The following is a 17,859-nucleotide window of genomic DNA, read 5'->3' as shown; positions in this document are numbered from 1 at the left end:
TAACGCACTTTTATTTTGACATTCTGTTTCTTTTTAATTTTACGTTGAGTCCAGTGACGTTCCTTTGAATTTCCCTCTTTTTTTGCATAAAAACCGCCAAAACAGAAGCGTCACAGATATAAATTGAAGTGACAAATTGATGAAATGTTGATATCACATTCGAGAAAGCATGAATATGTAAACAGTAAACTCGTAAATGTTGATAAATGATCAAACAACAAAACAAATCGATCGACCTTGCCATCGTCGATTTGAATATTTGATTGTTTACGAGTTACGAAACTGGTCTCTCGTTAAATTCGCAAAGCCGGCCCTGTCGTCACCACGTTTAATTAACCCATTATCGATTTTACCCCTAACCTCACTTTTAAAATTGGAGGGAAAATCCACGAAGTGACTTACGTGGCCTTCCTGCTTGTGCCGTGCAGGGGGCACGAACCTGTGATTTATGTATCGAGTGTGAACCCTATTCAAAAATAAAATGGAGACGCCCATGATTTTTATAAACACGATTTTCAAAACGGACCGCCACAAACACGCGATGGAATTGGGCATTCGGTGCAATTTTAGATGATGGAATTTTGCGAGGGTTGCTCGTGAAGGGTCGGTTTGTGGTGAAAATCGGTGTGGAACGTGTTTTTGTCGAAAAACGCAATTTTCTAATGTTCGTTGTCCATGATGGGGGAAACCGTGTTGCCAACCTGACCAAACAGGGTTGTCATATTTTTCGGGCAAATGGGCAGTTTTGCGGGTCGTTTCGCAGTTGGGGCGTTCTTGGGTTGAGGTCCAGAGGTACGGGGCGGATTTTGTACGGAAAGTGAGTGGAAAATGTGCGTTTGGTAGTCGGTTGTTTGTCTGTTATGTTGGTGGTTTGACGACGCCAAGCCGCATGGTACTATGGGATAATCATGTACGTCTGTGACAAGTGAAACTATTCGCGTTTTGAAGGTAAAATAAACACATGATAAAAGTGGTTTTCCAGGGTTAATTGTGCGAAATCCGACCCATTTCGGTACAGGGTCCGGTGTTGGGTCACGTCCCAGTCGCCCCCGTCGCCCCGCGACACTTGTTTTTAGTGTGGTTACTATTTATAAAATCAAAAATGAGTTTCACAGATCCCTGTAATAGTGCCATCGGAACAACAAACCGCGACAGAATGTGACGGTTTTCGGATTTTCACTCGATTTTTTGAATTTCAGACAAGAAGAATCGTCGTGTTTTAATGAACGGGACAAAATGAGTGAGGAGGAGTGCCCGAAATACAAAGACGGGGACATTGTTTGGGTGAAGTTGGGGCCCTGCTGGTGGCCCGGCGAAGTCACCGAGAACGGCCCCGAAGATTTCACCTCGAAAAAGCCACCGCTGGCCATAGTGAAATTCTTTAATGAGAGCACATAGTAAGTCACATAAACAAATCACCAACACCACCCTAACCTTACTTTCTCCATTTGTTTAGCGAGTTCGTCAAAAGCCACAATAATATTTATTTTTATAATTGCGACAGGAAAAATGAGTTCATCAAAAAGGGAATGGGTAAGAGACAGTTGATTGTTGATCGCGCTTGCTCACGATTGAATTTTAGACTCGTTCCGGGGCAACAACTCGCACATGGAAAAGTTCCCAGGGGACGTCAGCCTGGCCGAAATGCGCACGGAAGGCAATCCCAACATCTTGAGCGACCCTATGTTCGCCCCGCAAAAGAAAAGCAACGTCATCGCCGAAGTGTTTGGCAGCCCTAGCCCTAAAAAAACACCCAAGGATGGTCCCAAACAGCCGAGAGGACGCGGTTCAAGTAAAAACATACCACAGTCGTGGCCAATTTCCTGAGTGAAATTTTTCGTTTGCAGAAAATTCGGGAAAGAAACCCAAAATTAACATCACCCACAGGAGGTTCCTGGGTTGTGACGATTATGAGGCGCACATCAGGGTCCAGTACCCGGGAAAAGACACGGGACATTTGAGTAGTGATGAGGAGGTCGCTCGGGAGGAAATCGCGCGTTTGAACGCTGAACCCACCAAGAGTTTCAATTGTTCGTCTTGCACTTTCGAGACGAATCGCCTCGAAGTGATGTTGTTCCACGTCCAGTGCCATATCAAGGGAATCGCGTCGCCCGTGCAAGTCAAGAAGAAAGCGTTGCCGAAGAAGAAGAAACGGATTATACACAAACACATTACCTCGGACGATGACAGGACTAATTCTAGTGCCGGATTCGTCGACACCGACAGCGAAGAGGAAATCAAGCCGAAGCCCAAACGGAGAAGACGAGCGCCAGGCAGCGGGAAGAAACCGAAGCAGAAGAAGTCAGTGGAAGAAGAGAAGACCGCCACCGATATACGAACGAATTTGTTGGCGGAGTGGAGCGACAGCGAAGAGAACGAAGAAGGGGAAACGACGAAGCTGGACACGAGCGGCGACAGCGTCGAAGAAACCAAGGAAGATGCGAAAGAGACGAAGAGCGAAGATCAGAGTAAAGACTTGAGCAAGTCGTGCTTCGATTTCGAGGAAGAAGAGGAGGAAGACAACAGTATCGTGCATACAGCGGTCGGGCGGAAGATCCCTCGAGTGATTCCGCCGAATGACAAGAGAAAATCGACGGATCCCGACAACGAGGATGCCAGTTTGCCGGTGGCGGAGGACGACGAGAATCGGATGGAGATTCTCAAGGTGAACGAGAATCTGAACGACAATTCAAATCCAGTACAAAACGATGCCGAAGTCGGTAAAGAAGAAGAGGAAGTTTTCAAAGAGTTGATGGATTCCACTTCGGTACCTGAACTGCCAGAGGTGCCTGATACAATTAAACCACCACCACAGAATTCCGTCGACAACAAAAGCGTAAAAGTCGTCGACAAGAAAAGCGAAAACGCCACCGAAGTCGCGACGAAATTGACCAACCCGAAAAAGAGATTTGTTAAGTCGTTTGAAGACTTTGAGTTGCTCCAGAACGAGCAGAGGAGGGCGCAGGAGGAACGAGAGGAAGAGTTGAAGAAGGAAAAAGCGAGCAGCGAGGCGGTTATCGTAGAACCGATAGAACAACTGCCCCCCAAGCTGCCGTTGATCGAATCTATGGAGGTGCCACCGGCGGAACCGCCTCCGGTTGCGGAGGTGCCCACAGCGGAACCGTCTCCGGTCGCGGAGTCGCCACCAGTGGAGGAGAAGAACGAAGAAGTCGTGGAAGAAGCGGTCGAACCTGCGAAGACTACAGAAGAAGAAAAAGAAGCAAATGTTGTGGAAGCTAGGCCAGAACCGGTTGAAGAAAAAGTGCCAGAAGTTGTAGAAACAAAGAGTGAGGAATCCGTGGAAACAAAAGAATCAAATGACACTTTGAAAAAAATTGACAGCAATTTGCAAATTTCAAAGTTGAAATGTCAGATTATGTCGAAATTGAGCGACGAAGAACCAGAATCTCCCAAAAGTAAAGGAAAGTCGTCGCACCGAACGCCGAGAAGCAAAATTCTAGAATCTTATAGGAACGACAAGTATAATGAGCAGAAATCCAGGAAGAGTACAGAAGAAGAGAAGGAGGAGAGTCCGGAAGAGAGCAGAAGGGAGCAGGAAGGAAGAGGGAGGACGAGGAAGTCGAAGTACTTGAAGTTGCAGAAGGAAGAACCGGAGAATGACGTGGAGAAGATCGAAGAAGAACCGATTACTAAGGAGGAAGCGATTAAGAGCGATGTGATGAAAGAGATCGAGGCGATCCCGGAGAAGAATCCTGATGAAGAAATCGGCAAGATCAATCAGATCGACGATTATTTGAATGATTTTCTTTTCGATATTCCGAAGAAACCGGAAAGTCCGAAGGTTGCGGAGGAAGAAGGCGAAAAAAAGAAAGTAGAAGGGGATCAAAACAATGAAGTTCGAATCAAGTGTGCCGGCAGCGATGACGACCACGAGGCGGAGTTGGATATCGCGATCAAGACAAATTTGACTAATTTTAACAAGAGCGACGACGAGATGTCAGCGTTGAGCACTCTGGCGATGGTCTCGCAGCTCGAGCCGGGCATGGAGAAGGTCGTCGAAGAGGAGAAGAAAGCGGAAGAAGAGCCGCCGAAACCGACAAAGTCCGAACCCGAATTGGTGCCGATCGATGGGAATTTGACGGTGGTTTCCGAGAAGGATTTGGCCGACGGTCAGGTGGAAATCACGGCCAACGCCTCGCCGACGTACAAGAAACCGGTGACGCTGACCAGCTTCTCGATGGACTTCTCCGAGTGCAACAGCAACAGCACGAGCGACAGCGCCGTCAGCGAGAGCAGCGAGCCCAAGCACGAAGAACCGAAGAAGGCTCCAGGTCCCGAGGACGCGTACGACCTCGAGGAGCACATCCCGTCGCAGATCGTCGACAAGTCGAAACCCGCGAAAGAGGCGACCCCACCGCCCGCTTCCAAACTCCTCGAAAGACTGACGACGCCCGAGACCAAAACTAAAGACAATTCCGCCGCCAAAATTGCTAAAGTGCCTATGACCAAAGAGAGTGCGAAAGTGACGAAGACGAAATTCGTGATCAAGTCGTCCGCGGCGGCGAACAAGATAGTGAAAGCGGCAGCGCCGGCGCACCCCAGCAAAGCGGTCATCTTGTCGGAGAAGATCATCAAGCCGGTGAAGCCGCAAAGTGACGGTTCGGTGTCGGTGCAGAAGATCACGTCGAAGCGCAATTTGCACGATCCGGACGAGATCGACACGTTTATAATACAGAAAGGTGCGAAGAGCGTTGATGACGACGAGGATATGGAGTTGGGTGCGAACGACGACCAGTCGAACGAGATCCCGGCCAAGAGGTACAAGAAGAGCACGACGGGGATGGACCCGAAGAAGCTGCAAGTGTCGTCGACTGCCACCTCGGTGAAGAAAAGAGGCAAGGCCAAGATACTCCAACAGACGATCATAACACCCGCCGGCGAGATAATCCAACCGAGCGTGACGCAAGCGACCGTCACGACCACCGACGACAACGTCTTCGACATCAACTCGATGCCGATCGTGCTGTCCGACCAGATCCTCACCCCCGAGAGCATCGAAAACATGCCGATTTACTTGAGCGATACCGTACAATCCACCCCCGAACCGGCGGCCAAAGTCCAGACGGCCGTTGTGAAAAAGACGCCGGTCACGGTCCAAGGCCAGATGAGGGTGTTAAACAAGTCGATCGCCTCGCCCGCCACCAAACTGGTCAAAACCCCCAAGATCTTGGGCAGCGTCGGCTCCAAACTGATCAAGCACAATTCGCTGACGGGCAGCAAACACGGCAAGTACGTCATCGTGACGCAGTCGTCGCCGGCAGCACCGACCAGCAAGTACACGGTGGGCAAGAAACAGACGCTGATCAAGAGGGCGACGGGAGAGTTGATGTCGACGGCCGGGACTCTGACTAAAGTGCAAAATATCGCTCCAGAACCGAGCGGGAACAAGATCATGATCTTGACGAATCAACAGGGACAACAGCAGAGGGTGCTGCTGACGCCAGCGCAACAAAAGATGATGGGATACCAGACGCAGGGCGCCAAAATGACCAAGACGTTGGTCAAAGGTGAGTCAGCGACAAGAAAAACTTTTACTTGGTAAGGAAATGGCGTCGGTGGGATAGGTATCTGTTCAGATAGGAAAAGATCCACCTGTACCAAAATATACCACCGATGCAAGTGGCAATGCTGGGGGAAAATGCAAAATTTGGTCAAGTTTGAAAAAAAAATTTGATGGCTCTTTGAAAGAGTGGGTTTGGGAAACATGTCTGCAAAGAATGCCGCCTTAAAAACAAATCGAATCAAATATTGATTTGTAGTTGAGAAAGTTTGTTTTTGGTCTCCTCAACTCTAAATGACACGTTTACATATTTTGAACAGCTACGGTATCTTGATTTTTACACGCTAACCAAACCATCTGTCATTTTACCGCACGAAGTGTGTAAACTAAAACGAAAATTGTAAACTGTCAGGGACCTCCAAAAAAAAAACTGTTAGCTTATCGTAAATGAAGTCCATTTATACTAAGACAAGATACCGGCTACCATTGATCCGTTAAGTTTTCAAAAGTGAACATAATTTAATTGTTTTCGTCTAAAGTCCGATGGCGCCATCTTGTGTAAATCGTAAGCATGTTAGTTATCGGTATAATAGATAACTTTATGCCATTTCATTAATCAAAATGTCAGTCTGTTCAGGTTTGCAAAATTATTGATTACAACAAATTTCAAATTCGAGAAAACGAGTAATGAGTCGTCGGCCAAAAAGATTAAAACATTACTAACGCGGTAGGCATTTTGCATCGCTCGGTTTTTGTTAAAACACTGCCGCTTCGAGGTCGTGTTTCAATCTAAAAACCTCGCGCTGTAAAATGTAGCCTACCGCATTTGTTATGTAAATCACTATTTTTTTCGCCGCATTGTATTGAATTTCATTTTTTGTGGATCTTTGGAGTTGAAATCTATGACAGGACAGTATACTAATGCGGTAATTACAGTAGACGATTGCACATTTAAACATTCTCTTAATCCGTCGCCATTGCCGTAGGCATGGAAACTAAAAAAAAAAAAAGGAATGGGAACGAACTTGAGAGGGAATTATGAAGTAAATCCGCCCGTTAAATTAGTTTTTATATTTTGCGTTTAGAATAAGTCTTTTTGTAATGTGCCGCCATTTTGATTCTCTAATCTGGGATGTCATAGCCATTATTTCACGGAACATTTTTCGAAAATTTTTAGGTTGGCAAAGCTTGATCCGTCATGTGTGTCAGTTTAAATTACAAAATGTGCAAAGAATTATTTATCAGGATTTATCAGGCAACAAATTCGCGACCGTAGTTTTGGAAATTTCACGTATTTTAGCGGGCGTACATGAAAGATTATCTTCCATATTCGTGTTTTGTGACAGAATTAGGATAAAACAAAAGGCGACTCTGAAGACTTGATCAAATTTTCACTTTTAAAATTAAGACATTACCAACCGCCACAAAAATCCCTAAATCGAGGAAAATAAACATTTTCGTTTAAAAACGGCTTAAAAAGGGCAAATTACAAAAAGAGTATAAAAAACCCGTTTCATAAGACCTCGAAGCACTCATTAAAATAACTCGTGGCTACGCCACTCGTTTTTTAATCTTGAATTCGTGCTTCAAGACTGGACTTATGAAACTTGTCTTTTAATATACTATTTTGTAATGTGCCTCCATTTTGATTCTCTAATCTGGGATGTCCTCATAGCCATTATTTCACGGAACATTTTTCGAAAATTTTTAGGTTGGCAAAGCTTGATCCGTCATGCGTGTCAGTTTAAATTACAAAATGTGCAAAGAATTATTTATCAGGATTTATCACGCGACGAATTTTTGGCAATTTCACGTATTTCAGCGGGCGCACATGAAAGATTATCTTCCATATTCGTGTTTTGTGACAGAATTTGGATAAAACAAAAGGCGACTTTGAAGACATGATCAAATTTTCACTTTTAAAATTAAGACATTACCAACCGCCACAAAAATCCCTAAATCGAGGAAAGTAAACATTTTTGTTTAAAAACGGCTTAAAAAGGGCAAATTACAAAAAATAGTATTAAAAACTCGTTTCATAAGACCTTGAAGCACTTATTCTTTAAAATAACTCGTTGGCGTGTTAGAGTAGACTAGTAAAATTTACTGTATTGATGTTGGTAGCGCCAAGTGTCAACTGACAGACGTCAAAAAATAAATCTCGCAGAGAACAAAGCAAATTGATAAATAACAATGAACAAAACGTTTAATTTTCATTCTGGGATTTGGACTTCTCCGGCAGTAAATTGTCTAACGTCTTTTGTGCAATTTGCCTAATTTGCGGCGGCGTTAGTGATAAACTTTCTTCAGCATTCATTTTCAAACATCAAATGCGAAAATAAAAAAAATCTGACGTTTTAAATTAATTTTTTTCACAGCCGGCTAAAATTTTCCCACATAAAAAATGTCACCAACCACCGCAAAATTCCCTACATTTAAAAGTTTTATTTTTTTATTTATAAAATGGTATAAATCGGCAAAATAGAAAAAATAGTATAAAAGATTCGTTGCAGAAGGTCCTTCAAGCACTCATTTGTTCCTCAACTCGCCGCTACGCGGCTCGTTTCGGAATTTCAAATTCGTGCTTGAATAGATGCCTTCTGCAATTTATATCTATTTTAATATACTATTAAATGAGATGTCGCTGTATGTAGCGACACGACCGTGAAGCTAGCAACGTGGAAATTCGCACTCTTAAGGCCACCACACGCGATCAGTTCGACTTTAAGATGAGTCTATCAACTTTGTTTGTCACAGATTTGCTTCTACGCCATAACAATGGCCAAACCGTCACTTTAAACGCGATCCGTAAACGAAATTTCTCTTGCGTGGTACAATATTTCATTCGATCAGACCCATCTCAAGGTAAATCTAGTCGCGTGTGGGGTCCTTTATTCCTACCATCTTTAAGTTTATAGACAGTGGCGCCGTACTTATTTTGTCCCGTTTATGGACAGTGGCGCCGTACCTACTTATTTTTGCCGATACGAAGTTTTTTTGTCCTTCACTCTGCTCTCTGCGATAAATTACTCAAGTCGTCAAAATTTGGTATGGTCGAAACGTTATACAGGGTGTCGCAAAATTAATGTATTCCAAGTCGGGGGTCTTGTAGGGAAAAATCTCAGGAATCTCGAAAAAATAAAATAAAAAAATATAGGGGGGATCTTTACAAAGATATATGGGTCTGAAGGTTCAAACTATTCATCATGTTTTCTTCAAATAAAAAATATAAATGGTTGACATTCATTTTGAAATATGGTGAGGATGATTATGTAAAATATTAAAATATAAATGAAAAGACATTTCTTGAAAAAACAGCTTTATCTCGAAAAAATAAAAGTTATTTTTCCAATTTTTGTTCAGAAGGGAAGTACAGGGTGATTCAAGTTTTCCCGCCCGAGCGAAAACACACTTCTAATCGATTTAAAATTCTCAAAAAATTCAGGAATGATTGTGTAACGCTGTAGAACATTCTGTAAAAAATTCCAATTTTTTAATGAAACGAGTAAATATTTCGTTTTAATTCAATATCCGCTAGATTTTTTCATAATTTTTCACTGAGAACTCTTTCAAACATTTAGTAAAAATTTGATGTAATTGAAATCATGAAAGCATCACCGGTTTTTGAAATAAATGGAATTCGATATTAAAGTGCAAAATTTAGCTATGATTTATTAGTAAATTGGGCGGTCACTTCCACAATAGAGGTTGACAGGGGTTATTTATGGTACCTTAAAGGGACTAAAGAATTACTGGAAAAGTTCTCAACAGATGTTGCCCAACAAAGAGGTATTTATTTATGACACTGCAGTTGTAAATCTTGATCATTTTTCGCTGCTAATATTAAAATTGGAATAATTCAAAAACTAATCATTTTCTTTTGATGCGAATTTCATAAATATATTCTTCGAATTAATTGTGAATTATGAGCGTGCACGGAATTTTTTTTTTTAATTTTTTCAATTTTTTAAAATTTTATGGCTCTGAATGAAGTGATACGGGAAAATTGATTGCACACGTTTGAAGCCTTATATGAAGAGAATGTAACGCTAAAGTTTCGTAATTTTTACTATTTTTTTAATAGGGTTAATCGTGCGGGCGGTAAAACTTGAATCACCCTGTACAACATAGCTAGAATATTAATCAGGTACTTACTTTTAAACAAATATTGGCAACTTTGATATTTTTTTCAAAGTGAGCAATTTTTTTTTAAACATTTTTACTTGGTCTACAGGATGTCCCCTATTAAGCCCCAAACTCGGAATACGATAATTTTTAATACCCCTGTAGGTGGGGATTGGGGACTTGTCGTTAAGTTGGCACTATCAGGAAAAGTAACTAGGCGCGCTTATAAAGTAATTGGAATTTATGACAGATTTGTCACTAAAGTACAGTACAAATAATAAATTTTAAGTGACCTTGAGTTTGACAACCCACATCTAAAACGTTTTTACTACAGGATTGGAAACACAAAAGCAAAAATATCTCGGTATTTTAATGCAGTATTTTCTTAACCTGCATCGTATTATTTTTTTATAACAGAAAAATCGTCATCAAGAACAAACAGTGAATGTTGCGTAAATATATAGCTTTTTTGTTGCACGTTTTTTCTTTTCCGAAAACGAGCGTTTTTTATACTACTTTTCTCACTGTTTATACCCACGTCCATTTTTTGATTCTAACAGTGCAACGCAGCTTTGCTGTCTTTACTTTTACGTCGCAAGAATTTAATTTACATATTTTATTTAGTTTTTTCCCTGGGGTAATGTCGGCAATGTTGCTTATTATTATTATTTGGGGGGTTGGCAGTACGGAATTCGTGCGCTCCAGCGGCCAAACGATGAACTAGTCTGGTCAGATGAAAATCTTCAATTTCATCAAGGTCGTCCGTGTTTGTGAGATGTCCCGTCAATGTCAAAGTCGTTTCCGGAAAGATTATAAGCATCTGGTTTTTTTTTCAGGCAACATCATCCAGAAGGGCAAAGACGGTCAAATGACGGCGATACCGGGCTCGAGCGGTCTCATCTCGAAGAACGTGACGCCTTCGCGACTAAACTCCAGTCAAACTTTGATATCGTCCAGCGGCCACGTCCTGACCCCCATCCACCCGCAACAAGCGAAATCGATGCGGTTGGAGAAACCGATGGCCGGCCGAAAGATCCATATGCAGAGCCACAAGGTGCCGATGAAGCCGCCGCCCCAGAAGACGATCCTGATCAAGAACCAGCACGGCCAGACCGTGCGGAAGATCCAAGGCACGGACGACGCCCTCCTCGACAAGCAAGTCGCCGAACAAATCGAAGCGATCAAAGCGAGCGGCGTCCTCCAGCAGAAGCAGGAGATTCTCAATTACAAGTCGGCGCCGAAGAGTTTCCGCCGCTCGTACGCGAAGAAAATCGAGACGAGCAGTCCCAAACCGGTGGTGCAGAAGGTGCCACCGCCCCCCAAACCCGAAACGGCCGTCCCGCCTCTCGCCCCGATCTCGCCGAAGAAACCCGAACCGGCGGCGAGCCAGCCCGAGGCGAAGACGCAACCCGAACGCCCCCTGCACCAGCTGGTCATCCAGGACGCCATGGGCAACCAGACGACGATCACCGAGGGACAGATCCTGGCGTTGCCCAGCGAAACCGTGGACGGGCAGCCCCAGTCGTACATGCTGGTGACGCTGGACGAGTCCGGGAACCTGACGCCGCTGAACAACGAGGCGCTGCTGTCGCTCGACCCCAACTTGGGGCTGGGCGGCGACCTCGGCAACACGGTCCTGCAGATCGACCAGAGCGCCCTCAAGGAGGAGGCGGTCGCGCAACCGGAAGCGGTGGTCGAAGCGGCGAAGACCGAACCGATGGTGGTGACCGAAGCTCAGGAAGTCGTTGCTCCCGCGCCGAAAGAAGAGGAGAAGGCGCCCGAAGCGGAGGCGCCCCAAGACCAACTGGTCGAGTCGGGGGTTATGCAAGGGGTGGGGGGCGAGCCCGGGCAGCAGTTGATAGTGACGGGCGACCCCATAGCGGCGCAGAAGTTTTTGGAGTCGCTCACGGAGGGCAACACCGATTTGGCCAATATTTTGGCGAGCGCCGAGGGCAGCAGCATCCTGATCCACGCCGACGGCCAGCAGATTCTCATCAATACGGATTCAGACAATCAGATGCTCCTCTCCGTCAACACGGACAATCTGAACATGACGGAGAGCACGGAGGGCGGCGGCAATCCGATATTCGCGACGCAACCCTCCAAAAACCAGGACATTTTGGCGGCGGCGCTCGCCGATACGGACGTGTTCCAACAGGAACAGAACGGTGCGCAAGGCAAAGTCGCCCAGTTGAGTCCCAACAGCGCCCTCTACCCGATGAACGTCGGCAACGTGTTGGAAACCAGCCTGACCTTGAACTCGCCGATCATGACTCCCCTGGAGGTGCCCAGCACCAACAGCAAGAAAATCTCGGACGAGAACGACATCCTCACCCAGGTCCCGAAGAACGTCGACTTGCCGATCACCATCACCGACCCCAACATCTCCCAGACGGTGTCGCAGCAGCAAGTCGCGTCGCTGATGGCGAACGAGCTGCAGAGCAACCTGGAGCTGTCCCTCCCCATCTCCGAGTCCACGATGACGGTGGCCTCGTCGGAGATGAACAGCCCCTCGTTCGTGTACTCGCTGCCCAGTCTGGACCCGTCCGTGGATATGACCCAGAAGCCGTTCAACAGCAGCATGCCGCTCCTCACCGAGGACGGCGAGGAGGCGGCCGCCGAGCCCAAGGACAAGACGGACCCGACCAAGGGCGCCGACGAGAAGAGCAACGAGGACAAGAACGAGGCGAAGATCACGCCGGAAGGGTCGTTCCTGGACGAGAGCGAGGGCCTCTGCACGCTCGGAGGGGAGATGTGCAGTTCGCTGAGCGAGCCGCCCCCGGACATGTTCGACCTGTCGGCGGTGCTGTCCTCGCACCAGATCAAGGCGGACGAGACGAGTCCCAAAGAGGAGGCGAAGAGCGGCGCCGACTCGGAGATGGAGGAGGTGGAGCTCAAGATTGACGACAAGGGCGGGGACGAGTCGGTCTCGAGCGAATCGGTGAATCCCGACACGGCGTCTGTGACCGAGACGAGTTCGCCGAACACGATGAACGAGGACAGCTGCGAGATACCGGTCCAGCCGGAGATCGTCACGACGCTCAAGGAGGATCGCTTCGACGGCAAGAGGGGCAGCGAAGACGAGATGGATAATAACGAGAGTAAGAAGTGTAAATTTGACTGAGGTAAAATTAAGAGAAGAGGATGTAAATAAAACAAATGTATAGGAAGTTCGACGAACCGTGCTGGTGTTTTTCTAACTTTTTTTCGAGATGTCATTCGTCATTTTGTAAATAAATTGTTATATTTATGTACCAAGATGTACATAAAAAAGCTTCTTTTTTATTCATATCTTTTTAATATACAATAACAATGATTTATAAGATAGGAAATATCATGTATGCACATTTAGATAAAGTTATTGCTTACTACAGAGTAGATGTATGTTTAGATTAGCTTCCATGTGTCATTTGTGTGATGAAATTTTTCGATGAAATTGGTACTGGATAGAATTTTCATCTTGTTTTGGACGAACTTTAAGTAAGCCTATAGAGATAATGTTCTTTTAAATATTACGTTATGTATAATTTTATTGTAATAAAAAATTTAATATCGAGTGTCATTTCTTTCGCAAGAACAGACCGTTGTTTACGTAAGTCCTCGCGACACTCCCGTGATACAAAAGAACTTGCCGAAACACGTCGAGACTTGAATAGGAACGCGCTGGGCCACACGGACCTACGGTTTTGAAATCCAAACGAACTGGTGGCAACAGTGCTGTCAGGAGTTGATGTCGGTAATACAGGTTTCTAATCGCAACTTTCGTTTAATTATTTATTCTTAATAAAATGCTAACAAATATCGGCTTAAATGTATTTGAATACGACGTCTCTCCTGTCGGCTACGGTTTGCAATTCTAACTTGATAGGACACTGCAACCAAAAACTCAAAAATTCCTCTGTATACCCTATCAGAAAGTACATCTTCCTCGTCCCTATACTCCTCCTGATGATCCCCGCGATCCTGATAATATTGTGTTGGCGCTTTATGATCACCTCGCTGACGAATAAACTGTGCCAAGTCCCCACCATGAACTTTCTGATGAACATGTCCTCAACAGCAGTCTCTGAAGCCCGCAGGCCCCCTTCCAAGTTTGCTGCAACAATTTCGACGTCCCAATCTACCAGTTCGAGGATCAAAACAACTCACAAGTGTTCCACGAGTTCCACGACTTTCTGTGTGCTATCTGGTGGGGCGGATTCGCCATTTCATACGTCAAAGGGAAGTCGCGCTTGGGGGTGATGCGATAGCGCCCCGACTGACATTTTTGATATGCCGTCGAAGTGTGCAACAATCTAAACAGGCCCGACTGTGTTTTTATCGATGTCGTGACGACCTAAAACAGTTCATTCGGATGATGGTACAAGTTAGGTTAGGGTTGTTGCGCAACTAGAACTGTGATTAAAATACTGTTACGTACGTTTTTGATCTGGGAAAGCGACATTTCTGACGATCGCAACGGTTAAATTCGTTCAAAGTAATCAAATAATTGTTGTTTTCGTCGGCATAACCTAAAATAATTGACGCGCGAGTGCGCATGCGTCGGCCATTTTGTCAAATGTCTGTCAAAATTGGGCCCCGTTTGAATTCAAAATTGTTTATAACAAACTTGAGATTAAACCACTAAATGGGGCAACGCGAGTGGTTCAATTTGTACTTCTGATCGATACTATCGTGTCGCATTCTCGTCACGGTCTTTGGGTCAGTAATGCACACTTGGAGACTTTGTTGCCATGGCTGCACCTTAGTTTGATAGATGTTCCCGTCAGAAAATGGCAGAGAGAATAATTCCCCTGAGCACCACTTTAGTTAAATACGACAACCCCGTTTTGGTGACCAAGCATGAAGAAAAGAAACCCGCGGCCCCCGCTAAGGTGAGTTCGCCCCCTTAAACTCCCCTGTTGACTCTGGGATTGTAGGAAAAATCCGATGACACCCACGCCCGGCCCAAATCCACCGCGATCCTGACCGACGCGCGCCGAGAAACCGAAGAAATCCTCAACACCATCCTCCCGCCCAAAGAATGGGAAGAAGAGGGCCAACTGTGGCGGCAGAACGTGTCCACCACCCCAGCCACGCGCCTCGACGTGATCAACTTGCAAGAGCAACTCGACATGCGGCTGCAGCAGCAGCAAGTCCGTCACAATCGCCGCAAAATTCCTCCTCACTAAACGCAGACCGTTTCAGGCGCGCGAGACCGGGATCTGTCCGGTGCGGCGCGAGTTGTACACTCAGTGCTTCGACGAGATTATCCGACAAGTGACCGTGAACTGCGCCGAGCGGGGGTTGCTGCTGTTGAGGGTGAGGGACGAGATGAGGATGACGATAGAAGCGTATCAAGCTTTGTACTGCAGCAGTATCGCTTTCGGAATGAGGAAAGCGCTGCAAGCCGAGCAGGGAAAGTCTGACCTGCAGCAGGACGTCGAGGAGCTGAAGAACGAGAAGATGGAGTTAGAGCACCAGATTATCGAACTGAAGCAGAGAGCCGAACAGGCGGACAGACGCGCTGCGGAAACTCGACTCGCCGAAGAAAGGAAGCACACAGAAGAAATAGCGTTCTTGATGAAGACCAACCAGCAACTAAAGGTACAAGAATCGGTGATGGCGATTTCGGTACGACTAATCGTTCTGTTTCAGACGCAACTGGAGGGAATCATCGCCCCAAAGAAGTAGAATTTGTTTTATTATTTTTTATTAAAAGTTTTATGGTTTATTAAAATTTAAAATCCATTCCAAAGCACATTAGTAGATGAAGTCTCTTATTGTCAAAAGGAGACCAGTCAGGTACTGGTACCCTCGTCCTGGTTCGTATAAAATATTTCAGATTACCACCACAAAGAATAAAATATTTGTGTTAAAAACAAGCTCTGGAAATGATTATACATAATACTAGACAAAAACGTCCGTAAAATTATTAAATACTTTGTACAGGAGATATAACAATAATTTATAATAATCTTACTACAAAATATAAAAAAAAACCCATCCACCCTGTAGAAACATGTGATGTCACTAGAAACAAATCGTTAGTGCTTTCCCCTCTTGGAACGTTTTCGTTTCTTCTTTTTGTTGTGTGCCGAACCGAGGTCCTCGTCGAACGTCTTCTCGTCTCCTGTCGTGGGTGTTGGAGGTTCGGACGTCGACTTCTCATCGGCTCGGTCGAAGTCTTTAGGCGCGACGCTGCCGTTCACCGGAGACTCCGGAAGCAGGTCGTCGGGTTTGGTTAATTCTAGTGATATGATTTTCTCTTGCAGAGTCTCTACCTGAATTACCAAATCAAACGTTTTACGACCGTGCACACGCGGCAGCTGAAACGAACATTTCGGCACCGTCCGCGTTCAAATCACGTGACCCGTTCGCCCAATCAAACGGCAGAAATGTTCGTCTCGGCACGCCCCCTCGAGTGACAAAAGAAAAACGGAAACACTATATTCACCACAAGCAAGAAGTGCACGTTGGTTAAACAAACACAACAACAGAGAAAAAATATATCAGAAAGTGTGCGAAGAATTGCTTGTTGGCAGAGCTGTACTTAAGAGTATTTTGAAAAATCCAATCCCTTTTCTTTTTTGAGAGGAAAAATTTGTCTGGTTTGCTTTATGCAACACCAAGCGCGCAGCGTGACTAGAAGAAAAGTGTTAAAACTAACCAGGTGGTGAGTGAACATGCTGATTGGTGTTTTCTCATTATACCTCTCTCTCTATCAGCTTCTCTACATATTCAACAGTCCTGACACGTTTCTCTCCCGTTACGTCATCGATATATTCTTCGGTACGTTGCGTTACGGTTTCGCCGAGCACCTTCTCGCTCTCCCTCACTGTGGTATTGCCCGGTTTACTGCGCACCGCCAACTTGGGGAAATCGGCACTAGAGGGCCTCAGCTGAACACATGCAATGCTGTTAGTACCGTAGCCCTGGACATGTACCGAATCCAGTCGGGTTAGTCGAGTTAGTCGACAAAACACAAAACGGAGGAGCTTTCCGGGCGATCCTTGGATCGCCCGGAACACACCGCTCCGGTTAAATAATTAAAAAGGATGTGAAAGCTCAGGACGAAACGCAAAACGTGCGACGCTCACCTCCTCTTTGACGGACTCGGCGATGGGAGACGTGGAGGGGACCTCCCCGGCCCCCACCATGTCCGTCATCGACTTGATCACCATCTGGGCCTGGATGGCGTCCTGTTCGAGCGATTTGAGGCGGGCGGCCCGCCACGCCGCCCTCTTCTCGGCCCTCAGAGCGCGCTCCTCGGCCGGAGAGAGAGGTCCGTCGTCTTCGTCGGTGAGGAGGCCTTCTTCGCGCAGCTTGTCCTTGAGCCGTCTCTCGGCCTTGGCCGTTCGCACGATGCCGACGCTACTGTGGATCGGAGAGCTGTCAAAGTACCAACGTGAAGACTTCACCTCTAGGATTGCTCCTTTCTTACCTGACGGACTGCGAATCGAATGATTCGGAGTCAGAGTGGTCCAACATGTTGATGTCGGCGGCTGAAAGGTTGGCTATCTTGCGCTCCTCTTCGGCCTTCAACTTCTCGAGTTCGTCGGAGCTAAGATAGCTGAATACTTTTTCTTAAAAAAAAAATCAAATCAAAACATTTTTCAAGTTTCATATAATAAATGGGCACCAGATGGCGCTGTCCAATCGTGACTAACTTCATTAAACTAAAGTTATTACAAAATAAATGTTTATTACATCGCAGTGGGTTTTGTAAATTTGACATTTGACAGTTCACACTTGTCATTTTGCAATTCTAATTTGTTCACAACTTTTCAAAGCGTTAATTGTGGTGTTTTGAGTTAGTTAAGGCCGCAAAAGGAGTTCTTCAAGACTATTTCATACAAGACATCAGTTACTAGCGTGAGTACTAAACATTTTGCGTACATTTAAACATAAAACACCATTTTACTTCAACAACAAAAAAAATCGTTTATTCCCTGAAACGGGATGGATTTATTGTAATTTGTCATTATTAAAAGACATTTCGCGTTTTTACAAAGTATCCATGTACTAAGTATGGAGTTGGAGAGTTCTTAATCCTCACATACCTGGTTTTGGAGTTTTCTGACTTTCTTCCATAGCAGCCTCGAAGTATTTCTTCTTGTCGCTTACAGAAGACTTAGAAGCACCACTCTTTGGAGATTGTGGGGGCTAACAAATACAAATTATTTTTAATAAATCATTTCTCGCCGTTTTCTTACAAGAACTACCACAAGAAA

General features: G+C 45.4%; 4 protein-coding genes across 17 annotated transcripts in view; 2 read left to right on the top strand and 2 right to left on the bottom strand.

Annotated features, from left to right (window-relative positions):
- The first annotated feature begins 533 nt into the window (after positions 1-533).
- LOC138136633 (microtubule-associated protein futsch-like) lies at positions 534-13,200 on the top strand. Its single transcript, XM_069055869.1, has 6 exons — positions 534-948; positions 1,200-1,397; positions 1,457-1,533; positions 1,583-1,792; positions 1,848-5,528; positions 10,483-13,200. The coding sequence occupies exons 2-6, from the start codon at positions 1,237-1,239 to the stop codon at positions 12,768-12,770; spliced, it is 6,417 nt and encodes a 2,138-aa protein (XP_068911970.1). The 5' UTR covers positions 534-948; positions 1,200-1,236; the 3' UTR covers positions 12,771-13,200.
- A 206-nt stretch (positions 13,201-13,406) lies between these two features.
- On the bottom strand, positions 13,407-14,202 carry mRpS24 (mitochondrial ribosomal protein S24). The gene is made up of 3 exons (XM_069055889.1): positions 14,067-14,202; positions 13,796-13,982; positions 13,407-13,742 (listed from the first exon to the last, which is right to left on the bottom strand). Exons 1-3 carry the CDS (start codon positions 14,088-14,090, stop codon positions 13,453-13,455), a joined length of 501 nt encoding a protein of 166 aa, XP_068911990.1. The 5' UTR covers positions 14,091-14,202; the 3' UTR covers positions 13,407-13,452.
- A 179-nt stretch (positions 14,203-14,381) lies between these two features.
- Positions 14,382-15,388, top strand: Dnali1 (Putative inner dynein arm light chain, axonemal Dnali1). 2 transcript variants are annotated; one of them, XM_069055888.1, is made up of 4 exons: positions 14,382-14,520; positions 14,566-14,781; positions 14,834-15,232; positions 15,284-15,388. In XM_069055888.1, exons 1-4 carry the CDS (start codon positions 14,419-14,421, stop codon positions 15,317-15,319), a joined length of 753 nt encoding a protein of 250 aa, XP_068911989.1. In that variant the 5' UTR covers positions 14,382-14,418; the 3' UTR covers positions 15,320-15,388. The 2 variants fall into 2 exon arrangements, with proteins under 2 accessions (XP_068911989.1, XP_068911988.1); XM_069055887.1 differs by having other exon boundaries at positions 14,834-15,388.
- Positions 15,322-17,859, bottom strand: part of scrib (scribble) — a 45,388-nt gene continuing 42,850 nt past the window's right edge. For 7 of the 13 annotated variants that reach the window (XM_069055870.1, XM_069055883.1, XM_069055876.1 and 4 more), the window contains 5 exons: positions 17,689-17,791; positions 17,070-17,211; positions 16,726-17,017; positions 16,339-16,560; positions 15,322-15,909 (listed from right to left, as the gene is read on the bottom strand). In XM_069055870.1, the coding sequence (XP_068911971.1) occupies positions 15,673-15,909; positions 16,339-16,560; positions 16,726-17,017; positions 17,070-17,211; positions 17,689-17,791 (996 nt within the window). In that variant the 3' untranslated portion in view covers positions 15,322-15,672. The other 6 variants (XM_069055872.1, XM_069055873.1, XM_069055879.1 and 3 more) reach the window with 6 other exon arrangements.

Source organism: Tenebrio molitor, chromosome 8 (genome assembly GCF_963966145.1).
Source record: "Tenebrio molitor chromosome 8, icTenMoli1.1, whole genome shotgun sequence".
NCBI classification, from domain to species: domain Eukaryota; kingdom Metazoa; phylum Arthropoda; class Insecta; order Coleoptera; family Tenebrionidae; genus Tenebrio; species Tenebrio molitor.
Note: the sequence above shows the minus strand (reverse complement) of the source record. Positions and strands in the feature narration are given on the sequence as shown.

What these genes read in the sequence shown, in the direction of transcription:
- LOC138136633 (XM_069055869.1), top strand. Translation starts at nt 1,237, where the DNA reads ATGAGTGAGGAGGAGTGCCCGAAATACAAAGACGGGGACATTGTTTGG. An exon ending in TTCTTTAATGAGAGCACATA is followed by an intron (nt 1,398 to 1,456) that starts GTAAGTCACATA and finishes CCATTTGTTTAG; the next exon opens with CGAGTTCGTCAAAAGCCACA. An exon ending in GTTCATCAAAAAGGGAATGG is followed by an intron (nt 1,534 to 1,582) that starts GTAAGAGACAGT and finishes ATTGAATTTTAG; the next exon opens with ACTCGTTCCGGGGCAACAAC.
- mRpS24 (XM_069055889.1), bottom strand. Translation starts at nt 14,090, where the DNA reads ATGTCGCTTTCCCAGATCAAAAAC. An exon ending in CGCTTTCCCAGATCAAAAAC is followed by an intron (nt 13,983 to 14,066) that starts GTACGTAACAGT and finishes GAACTGTTTTAG; the next exon opens with GTCGTCACGACATCGATAAA. An exon ending in GTGGAACTCGTGGAACACTT is followed by an intron (nt 13,743 to 13,795) that starts GTGAGTTGTTTT and finishes AAATTGTTGCAG; the next exon opens with CAAACTTGGAAGGGGGCCTG.
- Dnali1 (XM_069055887.1), top strand. Translation starts at nt 14,419, where the DNA reads ATGGCAGAGAGAATAATTCCCCTGAGCACCACTTTAGTTAAATACGAC. An exon ending in AACCCGCGGCCCCCGCTAAG is followed by an intron (nt 14,521 to 14,565) that starts GTGAGTTCGCCC and finishes CTGGGATTGTAG; the next exon opens with GAAAAATCCGATGACACCCA. An exon ending in TGCGGCTGCAGCAGCAGCAA is followed by an intron (nt 14,782 to 14,833) that starts GTCCGTCACAAT and finishes AGACCGTTTCAG; the next exon opens with GCGCGCGAGACCGGGATCTG.